This window comes from Ranitomeya variabilis, chromosome 5, assembly GCF_051348905.1.
Source record: "Ranitomeya variabilis isolate aRanVar5 chromosome 5, aRanVar5.hap1, whole genome shotgun sequence".
NCBI classification, from domain to species: domain Eukaryota; kingdom Metazoa; phylum Chordata; class Amphibia; order Anura; family Dendrobatidae; genus Ranitomeya; species Ranitomeya variabilis.
Genome location: NC_135236.1, coordinates 284,840,310 through 284,863,346, shown reverse-complemented (window position 1 = coordinate 284,863,346; position 23,037 = coordinate 284,840,310). Strand labels below are relative to the sequence as shown.

The 23,037-nt window shown below is 45.3% G+C and overlaps 1 protein-coding gene across 1 annotated transcript in view; it reads right to left on the bottom strand.

Moving 5' to 3' along the window:
- Window positions 1–21,985, bottom strand: part of LOC143773618 (uncharacterized) — a 152,790-nt gene extending 130,805 nt beyond the window's left edge. Inside the window, exons 1-2 of the mRNA XM_077261015.1 lie at window positions 21,929–21,985; window positions 20,499–20,807 (exon numbers count right to left, since the gene is read on the bottom strand). Of these exons, the coding sequence (XP_077117130.1) occupies window positions 20,499–20,807; window positions 21,929–21,980 (361 nt within the window). The 5' untranslated portion in view covers window positions 21,981–21,985. The remainder of the gene's footprint in view (window positions 1–20,498; window positions 20,808–21,928) is intronic.
- Window positions 21,986–23,037: the final 1,052 nt, after the last annotated feature.

The following is a 23,037-nucleotide window of genomic DNA, read 5'->3' as shown; positions in this document are numbered from 1 at the left end:
CGGAGAATCTAACTACCCCTAGGAGAAGAAAACAAAGACCTCTCTTGCCTCCAGAGAAAGGGACCCCAAAGCAAGATACAAGCCCCCCACAAATAATAACGGTGAGGTAAGAGGAAATGACAAACACAGAAATGAACCAGGTTCAGCAAAGAGAGGCCAGCTTACTAATAGCAGAATAAAGCAAGATAACTTATCTGGTCAACAAAAACCCTATAAAAATCCACGCTGGAGATTCAAGAACCCCCGAACCGTCTAACGGTCCGGGGGGAGAACACCAGCCCCCTAGAGCTTCCAGCAAAGGTCAGGATACAGATAGGAACAAGCTGGACAAAAATACCAAACAAAACAAAAGCAAAAAGCAAAGAAGCAGACTTAGCTTGAAAAACAGGAACCAGGATCAGAGGACAAGAGCACAACAGATTAGCTCTGATTTCAACGATGCCAGGCATTGAACTGAAGGTCCAGGGAGCTTATATAGCAACGCCCCTGAACTAACGGCCCAGGTGAGGATATAGGAAAAGACAGATGCTCCAGAGTCAAATCCCTAATGACCACTAGAGGGTGCAAAAAGCAAAATCACAACAGTACCCCCCCCTTAGTGAGGGGTCACCGAACCCTCACCACGACCACCAGGGCGATCAGGATGAGCGGCGTGAAAGGCACGAACTAAATCGGCCGCATGAACATCAGAGGCGACCACCCAGGAATTATCTTCCTGACCATAGCCCTTCCACTTGACCAGGTACTGAAGCCTCCGCCTGGAGAGACGAGAATCCAAGATCTTCTCCACCACGTACTCCAACTCGCCCTCAACCAACACCGGAGCAGGAGGCTCAGCAGAAGGAACCACAGGCACAACGTACCGCCGCAACAAGGACCTATGAAACACGTTGTGGATAGCAAACGACACAGGAAGATCCAGGCGAAAGGACACAGGATTAAGAATTTCCAATATCTTGTAAGGACCAATAAAACGAGGTTTAAATTTGGGAGAGGAAACCTTCATAGGAACAAAGCGGGAAGAAAGCCACACCAAATCCCCAACACGTAGTCGGGGACCCACACCGCGGCGGCGGTTGGCAAAGCGCTGAGCCCTCTCCTGTGACAACTTCAAGTTGTCCACCACAAGATTCCAGATCCGCTGCAACCTATCCACCACAGAATCCACCCCAGGGCAGTCAGAAGGTTCCACATGACCCGAAGAAAAACGAGGGTGGAAACCAGAGTTGCAGAAAAACGGCGAAACCAAGGTGGCGGAACTAGCCCGATTATTAAGGGCAAACTCAGCTAACGGCAAGAAGGTCACCCAATCGTCCTGATCAGCAGAGACAAAACACCTCAAATAAGCCTCCAAAGTCTGATTAGTTCGCTCCGTCTGTCCATTAGTCTGAGGATGGAAAGCAGACGAAAACGACAAGTCAATGCCCATCCTACTACAAAAGGATCGCCAGAATCTGGAAACGAACTGGGATCCTCTGTCTGACACAATATTCTCAGGGATGCCGTGCAAACGAACCACGTTCTGGAAAAACACAGGAACCAGATCGGAAGAGGAAGGCAGTTTAGGCAAAGGAACCAAATGGACCATCTTGGAGAAGCGATCACATATCACCCAGATAACAGACATGCCCTGAGACACCGGAAGATCAGAAATGAAATCCATGGAGATATGTGTCCAAGGTCTCTTAGGGACAGGCAAGGGCAAGAGCAACCCGCTGGCACGAGAACAGCAAGGCTTAGCTCGAGCACAAGTCCCACAGGACTGTACAAATGACCGCACATCCCTAGACAAGGAGGGCCACCAAAAGGATCTGGCCACCAGATCTCTGGTGCCAAAAATTCCTGGGTGACCTGCCAACACCGAGGAATGAACCTCGGAAATGACTCTGCTGGTCCACTTATCAGGCACAAACAGTCTGTCAGGTGGACAAGAATCAGGCCTATCAGCCTGAAATCTCTGCAACACACGTCGCAGATCTGGAGAAATAGCTGACAAGATAATACCATCCTTAAGAATACCAACAGGTTCAGCGACTCCAGGAGCATCAGGCACAAAGCTCCTGGAAAGAGCATCGGCCTTCACATTCTTTGAACCTGGTAAATACGAGACAACAAAGTCAAAACGGGAGAAAAACAATGACCAGCGGGCCTGTCTAGGATTCAGGCGTTTAGCAGACTCGAGATACATCAGATTTTTGTGATCAGTCAAGACCACCACACGATGCTTAGCACCCTCGAGCCAATGACGCCACTCCTCAAATGCCCATTTCATGGCCAACAACTCCCGATTGCCCACAGCATAATTTCGCTCCGCAGGCGAAAACTTCCTAGAGAAAAAGGCGCAAGGTCTCATAACAGAGCAACCAGGGCCTCTCTGCGACAAAACGGCCCCTGCTCCAATCTCTGAAGCATCCACCTCAACTTGAAAGGGAAGCGAGACATCAGGCTGGCACAAAACAGGCGCCGAAGTAAACCGACGTTTCAACTCCTGGAAAGCCTCCACGGCAGCAGGAGCCCAATTAACCACATCGGAGCCCTTCTTGGTCATATCCGTCAAAGGTTTCACAATGCTAGAAAAGTTAGCGATAAAACGACGGTAAAAGTTAGCGAAACCCAAGAACTTCTGAAGACTCTTAACTGACGAGGGCTGAGTCCAATCAAGAATAGCTCGGACCTTGACTGGGTCCATCTCCACAGCAGAAGGGGAAAAAATGAACCCCAAAAAGGGAACCTTCTGTACACCAAAAAGACACTTTGAGCCCTTGACAAACAAAGAATTTTCACGCAAAATTTTAAAGACCATCCTGACCTGCTCCACATGCGAGTCCCAATTATCAGAAAAAAACAGAATATCATCCAGATAAACGATCAGAAATCTATCCAGATAGTTCCGGAAAATGTCATGCATAAAGGACTGAAAAACTGAAGGGGCATTAGAGAGCCCAAAAGGCATCACCAAGTACTCAAAATGACCTTCGGGCGTATTGAATGCGGTTTTCCATTCATCCCCTTGCTTAATGCGCACAAGGTTGTACGCACCACGAAGGTCTATCTTGGTAAACCACTTGGCACCTTTAATCCGGGCAAACAAGTCAGACAACAGCGGCAAAGGATACTGAAATTTGACAGTGATCTTATTTAAAAGCCGATAGTCAATACAAGGCCTCAAAGATCCGTCCTTTTTAGCCACAAAAAAGAATCCCGCACCAAGAGGGGAAGAAGACGGACGGATGTGTCCTTTCTCCAGAGACTCCTTGATATATGAACGCATAGCGGTATGTTCAGGTATCGACAGATTAAACAGTCTTCCCTTAGGAAACTTACTGCCTGGAATCAAATCTATTGCACAGTCACATTCCCTATGAGGAGGCAATGCACTGGACCTGGACTCGCTAAAGACATCCTGATAATCAGACAAGTACTCAGGAACTTCCGAAGGCGTAGAAGAAGCAATAGACACAGGCAGGGAATCCTCATGAATACCACGACAGCCCCAACTAGACACTGACATAGCCTTCCAGTCAAGGACTGGATTATGGGTCTGTAACCATGGCAGCCCCAAAACAACCAAATCATGCATTTTATGTAGAACGAGAAAACGTATCACCTCGCGGTGTTCAGGAGTCATGCACATGGTAACCTGTGTCCAATACTGCGGCTTATTTTCTGCCAATGGCGTAGCATCAATACCCCTAAGAGGGATAGGATTTTCTAATGGTTCAAGAATAAAACCACAGCGGTTAGCAAATGAGAGATCCATAAGACTCAGGGCAGCACCTGAATCTACAAACGCCATGACAGGATAAGATGACAGTGAGCAAATCAAAGTTACAGACAGAATAAACTTAGGATGCAAATTACCAACGGTGACAGGACTAACAACCTTAGATATACGTTTAGAGCATGCTGAGATAACATGTGTAGAATCACCACAGTAGTAGCACAAGCCATTCCGGCGTCTATGAATTTTCCTCTCATTTCTAGTCAGGATTCTATCACATTGTATCAAATCAGGTGTCCGTTCAGACAACACCATGAGGGAATTTGCGGTTTTTCTATCACATTGCATCACATCAGGTGTCTGTTCAGACAACAACATGAGGGAATTTGCGGTTTTGCGCTCCCGCAACCGCCGGTCAATTTGAATAGCCAGGGACATGGTATCATTCAGACCTGTGGGAATGGGAAAACCCACCATAACATTCTTAATGGCCTCAGAAAGGCCATTTCTAAAATTAGCGGCCAGTGCACACTCGTTCCAATGTGTCAGCACGGACCATTTCCGAAATTTTTGGCAATACACCTCTGCCTCGTCCTGGCCCTGAGACATAGCCAGCAAGGCTTTCTCTGCCTGAATCTCAAGATTGGGTTCCTCATAAAGTAAACCGAGCGCCAGAAAAAACGCATCAATATCAGCCAATGCCGGATCTCCTGGCGCCAACGAAAAAGCCCAATCCTGAGGGTCACCCCGTAAGAATGAAATAACAATTTTTACTTGTTGAGCAGAGTCTCCAGACGAACAAGGTTTCAGGGACAAAAATAATTTACAATTATTCCTGAAATTCCTAAACTTAAATCGGTCTCCTGAAAACAGTTCAGGAATCGGAATCTTGGGTTCAGACCTAGGATTTCTGGTAACATAATCTTGTATACCCTGCACACGAGCGGCAAGCTGGTCCACACTTGTAATCAAGGTCTGGACATTCATGTCTGCAGCAAGCTTAAGCCACTCTGAGGTAAAGGGGAAAAGAAAAAAAAAAATGAGAGAGGGAAAAAAAAAACTCAAAATTTTCTTTCTTATAATCCCACTTCTGCAATGCATTAAACATTTAATACTGGCCTGGCATACTGTTATGACCCCAGTGGACAGGGTCTCAGAGGAACGTGTAAGTCTGCAAGATACAAAAATCCAGCTCATAGGGCTGTGGTAACTGGGTTGACCAAATAGCTACTCCTAACGCCAACACTAGAAGTAGCCGGGGATCATGCCTACGGTGATCGCTAGATGACTCGCGCCAGCCGGAGAATCTAACTACCCCTAGGAGAAGAAAACAAAGACCTCTCTTGCCTCCAGAGAAAGGGACCCCAAAGCAAGATACAAGCCCCCCACAAATAATAACGGTGAGGTAAGAGGAAATGACAAACACAGAAATGAACCAGGTTCAGCAAAGAGAGGCCAGCTTACTAATAGCAGAATAAAGCAAGATAACTTATCTGGTCAACAAAAACCCTATAAAAATCCACGCTGGAGATTCAAGAACCCCCGAACCGTCTAACGGTCCGGGGGGAGAACACCAGCCCCCTAGAGCTTCCAGCAAAGGTCAGGATACAGATAGGAACAAGCTGGACAAAAATACCAAACAAAACAAAAGCAAAAAGCAAAGAAGCAGACTTAGCTTGAAAAACAGGAACCAGGATCAGAGGACAAGAGCACAACAGATTAGCTCTGATTTCAACGATGCCAGGCATTGAACTGAAGGTCCAGGGAGCTTATATAGCAATGCCCCTGAACTAACAGCCCAGGTGAGGATATAGGAAAAGACAGATGCTCCAGAGTCAAATCACTAATGACCACTAGAGGGAGCAAAAAGCAAAATCACAACAGGGAGGGGGCTGGCTCCCTCTGATCCCTTATCGGTCGGGGCGAAAAATGGTTGCATGAGTACGATGGCTCAGACTTTTGTAGTTCCCCCACTCTTTGCTCCATCTGGATCAGTTTCTCTTGCATGTTGACAAGGTACCGCTACAAGTCTTGCACCACCTGGACCAGCACCTCCTGTTGGTTTGGGTCTCCTCTGGTATTTGCGCCCTGGACACACATCACTCCAGATGCGTAGCTTTCTTCTTTACTTCGGACCACTGTTTCTGCCAGGATTTGATGAAACGTAAGAGCTGGATCTGCCCGGACTGTTATGAGCTGGTGGTTTAGGAGCAACATGGGACGAGCTCTGGAGGAGGTGGTACCTGTACTAACCGCAGTTCCTGAGCTTATCACAACACTAGAAGTAGCCGTGGGATGTTCCTGTCACTCCCTAGACACCTCGTCACAGCCGGAGGACTAACTACTCCTAAAGATGGAAACAGGAAAGCTATCTTGCCTCAGAGAAAATCCCCAAAGGAAAGGCAGCCCCCCACAAATATTGACTGTGAGTGGAGAGGGAAATGACATACGCAGAATGAAATCAGAATGTAGCAAAGGAGGCCAGTCTAGCTATATAGATAGAACAGGAAAGAATACTGTGCGGTCAGTATAAAAAAACTAGAAAAATCCGCCACAGAGTTTACTAAATCTCCACACCTGACTAAAGGTGTGGAGGGTAAATCTGCTTCCCAGAGCTTCCAGCTTAACTGAATAAATCCATATTGACAAGCTGGACAAGAAAAAAACATAGAAAGAGCTGAACGATAAAGTCCACAATATGTGGACAGCAAAAGAACAAGCAAGGACTTATTTTTGCTGAACTGGTCAGAATATCAGGGAAATCCAAGCAGAGATGTGAATCCAACCAGGAACCATTGACAACTGGCACAGGCTGAAGGATAGAGCCAGGATAAATAGCCGAGCCAGAAAGACGATCAGTGGAAGCAGCTGCGACTGCTAAATCCAAGGAGCAGCAGTTCTGTTATGATCCCAGTGGTAGAGGATCTCTGGAAATCCGGCAAGGTCAACAAAAACAAAAGAACTGCTCTAGGGAGGTGGAAACTGGGCTAACCGCATAACTGATCCTAACACAACAACTAGAAGTAGCCGGTGAACGTGCCTACGTTGATTCTAGACGTCTCGAGCCAGCCGGAGAACTGACTACCCCTAGAGGGAAAATAAGACCTCACTTGCCTCCAGAGAAATTGAACCCCAAAGATATAGAAAGCCCCCAAAAAATAATAACGGTGAGGCAAGAGGAAAACACAAATGTAGAGATGAACTAGATTCAGCAAAGTGAGGCCCACTAGTCTAGATAGGCAGAAAATAGATAGTGAACTATGCGGTCAGCAGAAAACCCTGCAAAAACATCCACGCTGAATATTTCAAGAACCCCCACACCGACTGACGGTGCGGAGGGAGAATACCAGCACCCTAGAGCTTCCAGCGAGCTAGAAAATCACATATTAAGCAAGCTGGACAAAAACACTGAAAAATGCAAATGATCCAAAGTATTCATAACGGACTTAGCTTTTCTTGCATGAGACAGACGGAAAGGAATCAGGAGGAGACCTTATAGGACTGGATACAACGATGCCAGGCAAGAGACTGAGTCCAGAGGAGACCTAAATAGGGAACACCCGCTGCTTAATGACACAGCTGGAGCCTAGGCCTGCAACAAGACATGCCTCACACAATACCGTTAGTGACCACCAGAGGAAGCCCAGAAACACAGTTCACAACAGTACCCCCCCCTTGAGGAGGGGTCACCGAACCCTCACTAAGACCCCCAGGGCGATCAGGATGAGCAGCGTGAAAGGCATGAACCAAATCAGCCGCATGAACATCAGAGGCGACAACCCAGGAATTGTCCTCCTGACCATAGCCTTTCCACTTAACTAAATACTGAAGTCTCCATCTAGAAATACGAGAATCCAAAATCTTCTCCACCACGTACTCCAACTCGCCCTCAACCAAAACCGGGGAAGGAGGCTCAACAGCAGGAACCATAGGCACCACGTACCGCCGCAACAAGGACCTATGGAACACATTATGAATAGCAAACGACGCTGGAAGGTCCAAGCGAAAAGACACCGGGTTAAGGATTTCCAAAATCTTATAAGGACCGATAAAGCGAGGCTTGAACTTAGGAGAGGAGACCTTCAAAGGAACATGCCGAGAAGACAACCAAACCAAATCCCCAACACGAAGTCGGGGACCCACACCGCGGCGGCGGTTGGCAAAACGCTGGGCCTTGTCTTGTGACAATTTCAATTTGTCCACCACATGGTTCCAAATCCGCTGCAACCTATCCACCACAGAATCAACCCCAGGACAGTTGGAAGGTTCAACCTGGCCCGAGGAGAAACGAGGATGAAAAGCAGTGTTGCAGAAAAAGGGTGAAACCAAAGTGGCAGAACTAGCCCGATTATTAAGGGCAAACTCGGCCAGTGGCAAAAAGGTAACCCAGTCATCCTGATCAGCAGAAACAAAACATCTCAAATAAGTCTCCAACGTCTGATTAGTTCGCTCGGTCTGGCCATTAGTCTGAGGATGAAAAGCCGACGAAAAAGACAAATCAATACCCATCTTAGCACAAAAGGATCGCCAGAATCTGGACACAAACTGGGATCCTCTGTCAGACACAATATTCTCAGGGATGCCGTGCAAACGAACCACATTCTGAAAGAACAAAGGAACCAAATCAGAGGAGGAAGGCAACTTAGGCAAGGGCACCAAATGGACCATTTTAGAAAAACGATCGCACACCACCCAGATGACAGACATCTTCCGAGATACCGGAAGATCCGAAATGAAATCCATGGAAATGTGCGTCCAAGGCCTCTTCGGGATAGGCAAGGGCAAAAGCAACCCGCTGGCACGAGAACAGCAAGGCTTAGCCCGAGCACAAATCCCACAGGACTGCACAAAAGAACGCACATCCCGCGACAAGGAAGGCCACCAAAAGGACCTAGCCACCAAATCTCTGGTACCGAAAATCCCAGGATGCCCCGCCAACACCGAAGAATGAACCTCAGAAATAACTCTGCTAGTCCATCTGTCAGGGACAAACAGACTCTCTGGTGGGCAACGATCAGGCCTATCAGCCTGAAATTTCTGTAGCACTCGTCGCAAATCTGGGGAAATGGCAGTCAAAATCACTCCCTCTCTGAGAATACCAGCCGGCTCCGAGACTCCTGGAGAGTCAGGCACAAAACTCCTAGAAAGTGCATCAGCCTTCACGTTCTTCGAACCAGGCAGGTACGAGACCACAAAGTCAAAACGGGAGAAAAACAACGACCAACGAGCCTGTCTAGGATTCAGGCGCTTGGCAGACTCGAGATAAATCAGATTTTTATGATCAGTCAAGACCACCACACGATGTTTAGCTCCCTCGAGCCAATGTCGCCACTCCTCAAATGCCCACTTCATAGCCAACAACTCCCGATTACCAACATCATAGTTCCGCTCAGCAGGCGAAAATTCTCTAGAAAAGAAGGCGCATGGCTTCATCACGGAGCCATCAGAACTTTTTTGCGACAAAACGGCCCCTGCACCAATCTCAGAAGCATCAACTTCAACCTGGAAGGGAAGAGAGACATCCGGCTGGCACAAGACTGGCGCCGAAGTAAACCGACGCTTCAGTTCCCGAAAGGCTTCCACGGCCGCAGGAGACCAATTAGCAACATCAGAACCCTTCTTGGTCATATCCGTCAAAGGTTTAACCACGCTAGAAAAATTAGCGATAAAACGACGGTAAAAATTAGCAAAGCCCAAGAACTTCTGCAGGCTCTTAACAGACGTGGGCTGAGTCCAGTCATGAATGGCGCGGACCTTGACTGGGTCCATCTCCACAGTAGAAGGGGAAAAAATAAAACCCAAAAAAGAAACCTTCTGTACCCCAAAGATACATTTTGAGCCCTTCACAAATAAAGCATTCTCACGCAGAACCTGAAACACCATCCTGACCTGGTTCACATGGGACTCCCAATCATCAGAAAAAACCAAAATATCATCCAGATAAACAATCATAAATTTATCCAGATATTTCCGGAAGATGTCATGCATGAAGGACTGAAACACAGAAGGAGCATTAGAGAGTCCAAAAGGCATCACCAGGTACTCAAAATGACCCTCGGGCGTATTAAATGCTGTTTTCCATTCATCTCCCTGCTTTATGCGCACAAGGTTATACGCACCACGAAGATCTATCTTGGTGAACCAACTGGCACCCTTAATCCGAGCAAACAAATCAGACAACAATGGCAAAGGATACTGAAATTTCACCGTGATCTTATTCAGAAGACAATAATCTATACAAGGTCTCAAAGACCCGTCTTTCTTGCCCACAAAAAAGAATCCTGCACCAAGAGGAGAAGAGGATGGGCGAATATGTCCCTTCTCCAAAGACTCCTTTATATAACTCCGCATCGCGGCATGCTCTGGCACAGATAAATTAAAGAGTCGTCCCTTAGGAAATTTACTACCAGGAATCAAATCTATAGCACAATCACAGTCCCTATGAGGAGGAAGGGCACTGGAACTGGGCTCATTAAATACATCCTGATAGTCTGACAAAAACTCAGGGATCTCAGAAGGAGTAGAAGAAGCAATAGACACCAATGGAGAATCGCCATGAATCCCCTGACAACCCCAACTTGACACAGTCATAGCTTTCCAATCTACAACTGGATTATGGGCCTGTAACCATGGCAGACCCAAAACAACAACATCATGCATTTTATGCAGTACCAGAAAACGAATCACCTCCTGATGTACAGGAGTCATGCACATGGTCACTTGCGTCCAATACTGAGGTTTATTCTCTGCCAATGGCGTAGCATCAATTCCTCTAAGAGGAATAGGAATTTCCAAAGGCTCCAGGACAAGCCCACAGCGCCTGGCAAACGACAAATCCATCAGACTCAGAGCAGCACCAGAATCCACAAAAGCCATAACTGAGTAAGAAGATAATGAACAAATTAAAGTCACAGACAAAATAAACTTAGGCTGAAAAGTACTAATGGCGACAGGATTAACAATTTTTTTTAAACGTTTAGAGCATGCTGAGATAACATGTGTTGAATCACCACAGTAAAAACACAACCCATTTTGACGTCTATGATTTTGCCGCTCGGCTCTGGTCAGAATTCTGTCACATTGCATAGAATCAGGTGACCGTTCAGATAGCACCGCCAAAGGATTAACAGATTTGCGCTCCCGCAAACGACGATCAATTTGAATGGCCAGAGCCATTGAATCATTCAGACCTGTAGGGATAGGAAACCCCACCATCACATTCTTAATGGCTTCAGAAAGACCATTTCTGAAATTTGCGGCCAGGGCACACTCATTCCATTGAGTAAGCACGGACCATTTCCGAAATTTTTGACAATACACCTCAGCTTCGTCCTGACCTTGAAAGATAGCCAGCAACATCTTTTCAGCCTGATTTTCAAGATTAGGCTCCTCATAAAGCAAACCAAGTGCCAGAAAAAACGCATCAACATTCACCAATGCAGGATCTCCTGGCGCCAGAGAGAAGGCCCAATCTTGAGGGTCGCCGCGCAAGAAGGAGATAACAATTTTTACTTGCTGAGCGGAATCACCAGAGGAACGAGGTTTCAGAGACAGAAACAATTTACAATTATTCCTAAAATTCAGGAACTTAGATCTATCTCCAAAAAACGGCTCAGGAATAGGTATTTTTGGTTCAGACATAGGGCTATGGATAACAAAATCCTGAATGCTTTGTACCCTAGCAGCAAGCTGATCCACACTAGAAGTCAGAGTCTGGACATTCATATCTGCAGCAGAGCTCCAGCCACTCAGAGTAAAAGGGGATGGAAGAAGCTAGGCAAACTGCAGCAACACAAAAAAAAAAACCTCAGAACTTCTTTTAATCCCGCTTCTGCGATGCAATAAACATTTTCGTTTGGCCTGGCATACTGTTATGATCCCAGTGGTAGAGGATCTCTGGAAATCCGGCAAGGTCAACAAAAACAAAAGAACTGCTCTAGGGAGGTGGAAACTGGGCTAACCGCATAACTGATCCTAACACAACAACTAGAAGTAGCCGGTGAACGTGCCTACGTTGATTCTAGACATCTCGAGCCAGCCGGAGAACTGACTACCCCTAGAGGGAAAATAAGACCTCACTTGGCTCCAGAGAAATTGAACCCCAAAGATATAGAAAGCCCCCAACAAATAATAACGGTGAGGCAAGAGGAAAACACAAACGTAGAGATGAACTAGATTCAGCAAAGTGAGGCCCACTAGTCTAGATAGGCAGAAAATAGATAGTGAACTATGCGGTCAGCAGAAAACCCTGCAAAAACATCCACGCTGAATATTTCAAGAACCCCCACACCGACTGACGGTGCGGAGGGAGAATATCAGCACCCTAGAGCTTCCAGCGAGCTAGAAAATCACATATTAAGCAAGCTGGACAAAAACACTGGAAAATGCAAATGATCCAAAGTATTCAAAACGGACTTAGCTTTTCTTGCATGAGACAGACGGAAAGGAATCAGGAGGAGACCTTATAGGACTGGATACAACGATGCCAGGCAAGAGACTGAGTCCAGAGGAGACCTAAATAGGGAACACCCGCTGCTTAATGACACAGCGGGAGCCTAGGCCTGCAACAAGACATGCCTCACACAATACCGTTAGTGACCACCAGAGGGAGCCCAGAAACACAGTTCTGTTATGACCCCAATGGCAGAGGGTCTCAAAAGTAAATACCAAGTCTGCAAACACAAAAAACCAGCTCATAGGGCAGTGGTAACTGGGCTGACCGTATATCTAATCCTAGCACCACAAAAAGCAGCAGCCGGGGAACGTGCCTACGTTGGTTCTAGACGTCTCGCGCCAGCCGGAGAACTAACTAACCCTAGAAGGGAAAAGATAGACCTTTCTTGCCTCCAGAGAAAAGACCCCAAAAGTTGGATACAAGCCCCCAACAAATAATAACGGTGAGGTAAGAAGAAAAGACAAACGTAAGAATGAACTAGATATTTAGCAAAGAGAGGCCCACTGACTAATAGCAGAATATAGTAAGATGACTTATACGGTCAGCAAAAACCCTATCAAAATTTCCACGCTGGATATTCAAGAACCCCCAAACCGTCTAACGGCCCGGGGGGAGAATACCAGCCCCCTAGAGCTTCCAGCAAAATCAGGAATCACATTTAGTATAAGCTGGACAAAATATAAGAGCAATGCAAATAACCAAAAAACAAAGAAGCAGGACTTAGCTTAATTTTGCAAGAACCAGGACCAGCAGACAGGAGCAAACAGAAAGGAACTGATTACAACGATGCCAGGCACCAGACTGAGAATTCAGGAAGTTTATATAGCAACACCCCTGGACTAACGACCCAGGTGGGTGCCAAACTGAGGAAAGACAATCCCAGAGTCATATCACTAGTGACCACAAGAGGGAGCCAAAAAAGTCTAATTCACAACAGTCCCCCCCCTTTAAGGAGCGGTCACCGAACCCTCACCAAGACCACCAGGGCGATCAGGATGAGCAGCGTGAAAGGCACAAACTAAATCGGCCGCATGCACATCAGAGGCAACCACCCAGGAATTATCCTCCTGACCATAGCCCTTCCACTTGACCAGATACTGAAGCCTCCGCCTGGAGAGACGAGAATCCAAGATCTTCTCCACCACGTACTCCAACTCGCCCTCAACCAACACCGGAGCAGGAGGCTCAACAGAAGGAACCACAGGTACAACGTACCGCCGCAACAAAGACCTATGGAACACGTTGTGAATGGCAAACGACACAGGAAGATCCAAGCGAAAGGACACAGGATTAAGGATTTCCAATATCTTGTAAGGACCGATGAAGCGAGGCTTAAATTTAGGAGAGGAGACCTTCATAGGAACAAATCGAGAAGACAGCCATACCAAATCCCCAACACGAAGTCAGGGACCCACACCGCGGCGGCGGTTGGCAAAACGCTGAGCCTTCTCTTGTGACAACTTTAAGTTGTCCACCACATGATTCCAGATCTGCTGCAACCTATCCACCACAGAATCTACCCCAGGACAGTCAGAAGGCTCCACATGTCCCGAGGAAAAACGAGGATGGAAACCAGAGTTGCAGAAAAATGGCGAAACCAATGTAGCGGAACTAGCCCGATTATTAAGGGCAAACTCAGCCAACGGCAAGAAGGTCACCCAATCATCCTGATCCGCAGAAACAAAACACCTCAAATAAGCCTCCAGAGTCTGATTAGTTCGCTCCGTTTGTCCATTAGTCTGAGGATGAAAGGCAGACGAAAACGACAACTCAATGCCCATCCTAGCACAAAAGGATCGCCAGAACCTGGAAACAAACTGGGATCCTCTGTCAGACACAATATTCTCAGGAATGCCGTGTAAACGAACCACATTCTGAAAGAACACAGGAACCAGATCGGAAGAGGAAGGCAGCTTAGGCAAAGGTACCAAATGGACCATCTTAGAAAAGCGATCACATACCACCCAGATGACAGACATGCCCTGAGACACCGGGAGACCTGAAATGAAATCCATGGAAATGTGTGTCCAAGGCCTCTTCGGGACAGGCAAGGGCAAGAGCAACCCGCTGGCACGCGAACAGCAAGGCTTAGCTCGAGCACAAGTCCCACAGGACTGCACAAACGACCGCACATCCCGTGACAAGGAAGGCCACCAAAAGGACCTAGCCACCAGATCTCTGGTGCCAAAAATTCCCGGATGCCCTGCCAACACCGAGGAATGAACCTCGGAAATGACTCTGCTGGTCCACTTATCAGGAACAAACAGTCTGTCAGGTGGACAAGAGTCAGGTCTACCAGCCTGAAATCTCTGCAACACACGTCGCAAATCCGGAGAAATGGCAGACAAGATAACTCCCTCTTTAAGAATACCAACTGGTTCTGCGACTCCCGGATAGTCAGGCACAAAGCTCCTTGAAAGAGCATCAGCCTTCACATTCTTTGAACCTGGTAAATACGAGACCACAAAGTCAAAACGGGAGAAAAACAATGACCAGCGGGCCTGTCTAGGATTCAGGCGTTTAGCAGACTCGAGATACATCAAATTTTTGTGATCAGTCAAGACCACCACACGATGTTTAGCACCCTCGAGCCAATGACGCCACTCCTCAAATGCCCACTTCATGGCCAACAACTCCCGATTGCCAACATCATAATTCCGCTCAGCAGGCGAAAACTTCCTCGAGAAAAAGGCACAAGGTCTCATCACAGAGCAACCAGGGCCTCTCTGCGACAAAACGGCACCTGCCCCAATCTCAGAAGCATCCACTTCAACCTGAAAGGGAAGTGAGACATCAGGCTGGCACAAAACAGGCGCCGAAGTAAACCGGCGCTTCAACTCCTGGAAAGCCTCCACGGCTGCAGGAGCCCAGTTAGCAACATCAGAACCTTTCTTGGTCATATCCGTCAAAGGTTTAGCAATGCTAGAAAAATTAGCAATAAAACGATGGTAGAAGTTCGCAAAACCCAAGAACTTCTGAAGACTCTTAACTAGTGTTGAGCGATACCGTCCGATACTTGAAAGTATCGGTATCGGAAAGTATCGGCCGATACCGGCAAAGTATCGGATCCAATCCGATACCGATACCCGATACCAATACAAGTCAATGGGACTCATGTATCGGACGGTATCCCTGATGGTTCCCAGGGTCTGAAGGAGAGGAAACTCTCCTTCAGGCCCTGGGAACCATATTAATGTGTAAAAGAAAGAATTAAAATAAAAAATATTGCTATACTCACCTCTCCGACGCAGCCTGCCCCTTACCGAGGGAAGCGGCAGCGTTCTTTGTTTAAAATTCGCGCTTTTCTTTCCTTTACGTGAAGTCCCGGCTTGTGATTGGTCGCGTGCCGCCCATGTGGCCGGGACGCAACCAATCACAGCAAGCCGTGACGTAATTTCAGGTCCTTCAGGATTTTAAAATTACGTTCCGGCGTTGTGATTGGTTGCGTCGCAGTCACATGGGCGACGCAACCAATCACAGCAAGCCGTGACGTAATTTCAGGTCCTTCAGGATTTTTAGAATTACGTCCCGGCTTTGTGATTGGTTGCGTCGCGGTCAACCAATCACAAGCCGGGAGGCTGGACACGCGTGCATTTTAAAATGCGCGCTTGTCCAACCTCCCGTGACGTCCCGGCTTGTGATTGGTTGCTTCGCGGTCAACCAATCACAAGCCGGGAGGCTGGACACGCGCGCATTTTAAAATGCGCGCTTGTCCAACCTCCCGTGACGTCCCGGCTTGTGATTGGTTGCTTCGCGGTCAACCAATCACAAGCCGGGAGGCTGGACACGCGCGCATTTTAAAATGCGCGCTTGTCCAACCTCCCGTGACGTCCCGGCTTGTGATTGGTTGCTTCGCGGTCAACCAATCACAAGCCGGGAGGCTGGACACGCGCGCATTTTAAAATGCGCGCTTGTCCAGCCTCCCGGCTTGTGATTGGTTGATCGCGACGCAACCAATCACAAGCCGGGACGTCACGGGAGGCTGGACAAGCGCGCATTTTAAAATGCGCGCGTGTCCAGCCTCCCGGCTTGTGATTGGTTGATCGCGACGCAACCAATCACAAGCCGGGACGTCACGGGAGGCTGGACAAGCGCGCATTTTAAAATGCGCGCGTGTCCAGCCTCCCGTGACGTCACGGCTTGTGATTGGTTGCGTCGCCCATGTGACTGCGACGCAACCAATCACAAAGCCGGGACGTAATTTTAAAATCCTTAAGGACCTGAAATTACGTCACGGCTTGCTGTGATTGGTTGCGTCGCCCATGTGACTGCGACGCAACCAATCACAAAGCCGGGACTTCACGTAAGGAAAGAAAAGCGCGAATTTTAAACAAAGAACGCTGCCGCTTCCCTCGGTAAGGTGCAGGCTGCGTCGGAGAGGTGAGTATAGCAATATTTTTTATTTTAATTCTCTCTTTTACACATTTTTACATTAATGTTGTTTCGATACCGATACCCGATACCACAAAAGTATCGGATCTCGGTATCGGAATTCCGATACAGCAAATATCGGCCGATACCCGATACTTGCGGTATCGGAATGCTCAGCACTACTCTTAACTGACGTGGGTTGAGTCCAATCATGAATAGCACGGACCTTGACTGGGTCCATCTCCACCGCAGAAGGGGAAAAAATAAACCCCAAAAAGGGAACCTTCTGTACTCCAAAGAGACACTTTGAGCCCTTAACAAATAAAGCATTCTCACGCAAAACCTGAAACACCATCCTGACCTGCTCTACATGCGAGTCCCAGTCATCAGAAAAAACCAGAATATCATCCAGATAAACGATCATAAATTTATCCAGATACTTCCAGAAAATATCATGCATAAAGGACTGAAACACTGAAGGAGCATTAGAGAGCCCAAAAGGCATCACCAAGTACTCAAAATGACCTTCGGGCGTATTAAACGCGGTTTTCCATTCATCTCCTCGCTTAATGCGCACAAGGTTGTACGCACCACGAAGATCTATCTTGGTGAACCACTTGGCACCTTTAATTCGGGCAAACAAGTCTGACAACAGAGGCAAAGGATACTGAAATTTAACAGTGATTTTATTCAAAAGCCGATAGTCAATACAAGGTCTCAAAGATCCGTCCTTCTTGGCCACAAAAAAGAATCCCGCACCAAGAGGGGAAGAGGAAGGACGGATATGCCCCTTCTCCAGAGATTCCTTGATATACGAACGCATTGCGGTATGCTCAGGTACAGACAGATTAAATAGTCTTCCCTTAGGAAATTTGCTACCTGGAATCAAATCTATGGCACAGTCACAGTCCCTATGAGGAGGCAGCACACTGGACCTGGACTCGCTGAACACATCCTGATAATCAGACAAATACTCAGGAACTTCCGAAGGAGTAGAGGAAGCAATAGACACTGGCGTGGAATCACCATGAATACCCTGACAGCCCCAACTTGACACAGACATTGCCTTCCAATCCAAGACTGGATTATGAGTCTGTAACCATGGCAAACCCAAAACGACCAAATCATTCATTTTATGCAGAACAAGAAAACGAATCACCTCCCGATGTTCAGGAGTCATGCACATGGTTACCTGTGTCCAAAACTGCGGTTTATTTTCCGCCAATGGCGTAGCATCAATACCCCTCAGAGGAATAGGATTAACCAACGGCTCAAGAACAAAACCACAGCGCTTGGCAAATGACAGATCCATAAGACTCAGGGCAGCACCTGAATCCACAAACGCCATAACAGGGTAAGAGGACAATGAGCAAATTAAAGTCACAGACAAAATAAATTTAGGTTGCAAATTACCAATGGCGACAGGACTAACAACCCTTGTTAGGCGTTTAGAGCATGCTGATATAACATGTGTAGAATCACCACAGTAAAAACACAACCCATTCTGACGTCTATGATTTTTCCGCTCATTTCTGGTCTGAATTCTATCACATTGCATAACCCCAAAAGTTGGATACAAGCCCCCAACAAATAATAACGGAGAGGTAAGAGGAAAAGACAAACACAAGAATGAGCTAGGTATTTAGCAAAGAGAGGCCCACTAGCTAATAGCAGAATATAGTAAGATGACTTATATGGTCAGCAAAAACCCTATTAAAATATCCACGCTGGATATTCAAGAACCCCCGAACCGACTAACGGCCGGGGGGAGAACACCAGCCCCCTAGAGCTTACAGCAAGGTCAGAAATCACATTTAGTACAAGCTGGACAAAAATAGTAGCAAAGCAAATAACTCAAAAAACAAAGAAGCAAGACTTAGCTTAATTTTGCAAGAGCCAGGACCAGCAGACAGGAGCAACAGAAGGATCTGATTACAACGATGCCAGGCACTGGACTAAGGATCCAGGAAGTTAATATAGCAACACCCCTGGACTAACGACCCAGGTGAGTGCCAAACAGAAAAAAGACAATCCCAGAGTCATACCACTAGTGACCACAAGAGGGAGCCAAAAAGTCTAATTCACAACAGTTCTCGCCTCAAAGATGTGCTGTGCAGTCCCAGAAAAAAAAAAAAAGTTCTGCTTACCTGACCGCGATCCTGCTCTCTCTGGTTATCGGTGGGGGCGGCCATCTTCCTGAGGCCGCGCGTGCGCAGGTGGAGTGCTCTGCTGACCGGGGCTTCAGGAAAATGGCCGCGGGATGCCGCGCATGCGCAGATGGAGATCGCGGCGGCCATTTTTCTGAAGCCGAGATGCGGACAGGTAAATTCTGCGCCGCCGGCGACCCGCCCCCCGTATTGTGCCGCCCCCCGCATTGTGCCGCCCGGGGCGGCCCGCCCCCCCCCTTCCTACGCCACTGCCAGTGGTAACCATTTTGAAAATTTCTATCTGCCAGCGTTCCGGTAATTGAAAATGGCATTTTCAATTACCGGAACGCTGGCAGATAGAAATTTTAGTAAACGGCTGCCCCGTACCGGGTCGTACCGGCTGAATCCCACCCCTGGGTTTAGGGGCAATCACTTTTTCACTCAAGGCCCTGTAGGCTTGGGTTTCTTTTTCCATTAATAAAAAAGACCTTAATTTCAAAAGTGCATTCTGTGTTTACTTGTGTTACCATCGTCTAATATTTAAATTTGTTTGGTGATCTGAAACATTTAAGTGAGACAAACATGCAAAAGAATAAGAAATCAGGAAGGGGCAAACACTTTTACACACCACTGTATATGCTGCATCCCCCACATCTTCTGTGGTGTATACAGTCATGCCCGAAAGTGCTGGCACCCTTGAAATTCTTCCAGAAAGTGAAGTATTTCTGCTAGAAAATTACTGCAATTACTCATGCTTTGTTATGCACATGTTTATTTCCTTTGTGTGTATTGTAACAACAAAAAAAACTAAAAAAAAAGGCAAATTGAACATAATTTCACACAAAATACCAAATATGGGCAGGATAAAATTGTTGGCACCTTTCCAAAATTGTGGGTAAACAACTAATTTTCAAGCATGTGTTGCTCATTCAGACTCATGTGTGGCAAGTCACCACTCTGAGTATCGAGCGTGGATGCTGTAACTGTGCCTCGCCACTGACTGAAACTGTCTCTTCATTGGGGCCGGCTGTCAGTCAGGGCCAGGGGCGCAGTTACAGTCGCCGATTGGTATACACAGAGAGGTGACTGAACCAGTGCTGCCATCACCCCCTTGCCTGAAACCGGAACGCTGAAGTGGGAATTAAGCTATTTTTCTCCCCGCAGCATTCAGCTAAGTGCAAGCGCCGGGCACGTTAGTAATGCTATTAACCTGCAGATTAAGCCCATATTTTCTGATGACAGTTTCCCTTTAAATGTTTGACCAAATATATCAAGGCAATTTTCAACTTGATAATTTTATACGGCCCCGAAGGATGGCATAAATATCCAAATGGCCCTGCTTTAAGGGTTTCACCCACCCCTGCTTTATGGGTTTCATGTGCATGCTGTAATTCTAGGCTCTTGCATTTCTGACATGTGGAGATATTTCTTGTGGGCTATTTGAACATTGAATAAGGTACAGCTGTACAAAATAAATTTTTCCTTCCTGCAATACATAGCCTTTGTATTTTAATTTCTTTTATTCAATTTATGGTGGACATCAGTTTCCATGTTTCAGTTCCACCATGTTTCCTAACCATGCATTATATTACTTTCAAACATAAAGGTGAAGGGCAAAATAATAAAAAATACAGGCATTTTCATTGCAATTATGGCCTTTTTGAGCATAATTTGAGTAATACTTATGGATATTTATGATAAGTACCTTAACTGAGAGATAAAAGTCTGTAATAAGATTTTTCACTATCCATAAAGTTAGTATATATTTAGGTAAAGGTATTATTGTATTATATTTTTACTTTACCTTGGACAAAGAGATGGATAAGAGTTGTGAAGGTCTTAGCCGGTGGTGGTATTGTGTTACGCATGGTACAGTTATATTTTCCAGTATCAAATATTGTAGCTTTGTCAATCCTAAATGAAGCGTCAGATGAGTTTTCTTTCAGATGAACAATCATATCTTTTGTAATTCTGTATCCAGACATGCTGACAAATTCCCATTGGGTGGTATATCTGATCATCTCTGAAAGATTTGTGGAGCAGTTTAAACTGATACGATCACCCCTTGACACAGTGACTTGCTTTTCAGTCATGTGGGTTTCTGTGTAAAAAACTATAAATGAAAAGTTTATTTGTAATAGGTTATTATACGTTGCATTTCCTAATATCTTTTATTGCCTTTTATTGAAGAGGATTGCAAATTGCTAACAAAATGTTGGATACTTTTTTTTAAAGAGTTTTCTTTTTTTTATTATGATCATTATTTACAAAAGTGTAATCAGTGCATAATAATTTTTTTTTAACATAATATTGGTTGTTTCAATTTTTCTGGGTTTTCTGCTTGCTGTCAGAAAAATGCAAAAATGTATATTTAGGGTATGTGTACATGGCATCTTTTTCAGATGAAAATGCACCCTAAAATGCACCCTAAAAACACTCAAAAGATTGAACACATGTATTTATATTTTTAAAGACTTGCTGTTCACGTGTTCAGTCTTTTGATCATCTTTTAGCCGCTTCAAGTTTCTAAAGACGCCAAGAGGTTAAAACAAGTGACAAGACCACAAACTAAATAAAGATGTGTGCGGAAAACCCAAAGAGACAGACAGAAGATGCCAGGCATCTTTTGTAGCATTTTAAAACCACAAAAAATGCCAGCGTTCCTTGGCGTAGGTTTCGCTCCAAAAATTCAGCTCGAGATTTGACCAAGTTTAAAAGATGTCGAGTGTTCTTAGCCTTACATCCAAAGACTGAAAACTCTCACAAATGTCATTCTTTTCAAAGGAGATTGTTTCATACACTTTTATACTAGCAATTCTATGTGCGCTATACAGTTTGGAGTTCCATCTGTCCCCCATAGCTAACATCAAAAATATAACCTATTGAATATATGTTATCAAGAGGCAGGAACCAGATTACAACATAATATAATAAGTGCATAGTCCATTTCTTTTATCAGAAATGTATGTTATCATTGATAAACAGTATAACAATAGGACTAATACTAATCTTCAGAACCAGTTTGCCTTAGAAATCCTAACAAATAACACATATAGGCTTGCATGATCTAAAAACTTTAATATTAAATGTAACATTTATCTCTAATATAATTGTCCAACAGAAAGAGATTAAAGCAAAATATGTGTACATAATTAACATTATAGTATATACGTGTTTATATAATTCTAGTATATTCTGCATTATCTGTTGTGCATTTTAAATATAGAGTCTCACCTATAAGTAGTATCTTCAAATACATATGAAAAATGTGCACTACCATCTTCATCAGTGCGACCTAGAAACAGGAATGAAACTGCGAGTGTTGTGTATGGCACTTTACAACTAGTAGTAACTCGCTCATACAAAAGCCCACAAAACTAACAAGTTGTGTGATAGCACTTCTTACCCAAAGGAAATACCCAGGGTGTATGTCGCATATGATTGTAAAAACTTTTGAGAAGTTGTAATGCATGAATATTTTCTATCTAAATGAACATTTTTGACTCCACCGATATTATGAACGTTACACTTCAAATTGAGTTATCCTAAATTATTCCATACCTATTTTGTAATCATTAAATTTGGCAATGATAATACTTGCAAGTTAATATTTTTGTCTTTAGAAACATTTAAAGGAAATTTGTCACCATTTGTTCCTTTATCTTTGTTCGCTCTCGCAAATCGCGTATTGCACTAACTAATACTGCTGGTGACATTAACTGTGCTAGATATCATTTTTATATGCAGCCAGGATAACAAGTGTTGTTCTGTTTTGATGGTTGTCTTCCATCTATAGTTATATCTGTGACATTATATCCTGTGTTATACGGATTTCACTATAGCTACTGCAACAGAAATCAGTTTTATCCTAAGGGGGTTATTGTTTCTGGTGTGTTGACATTGATTTTACTGACGAAACATAATCCCTTGTTATTTGTTTCACTTAGGGTGACACATTTCTTCTGTTACTTTTCAATGTTTTATTAAAAGTTATGTTTTAATTCTTGTCTGTGCTGTATTTCACAAATCTGAGAGCAACATAATGTAGGGGAAGAATTCCAATGATTACTGGGCTTCCTGGGATGCTTGTTGTAGATTTGATAAAATCATTATTTATCAGTAGGAGATGTTTCACTAGACAACTAGGAATACTGCTGCCATATAGTCCTCCATATTTATGCAATATTTGGAGCACCTCTACATTGTGGCCATTTAACACAAAGCCCAAGAAAATAACTCAATGAGCTTATGTCCTGTATATAGCCACAGTGTGTACGTGCTCCTGCACATTGCACAGATACAAACTTGTGTTCCAGCTCATTTCTTTGGTTTTTCTGTGGTTT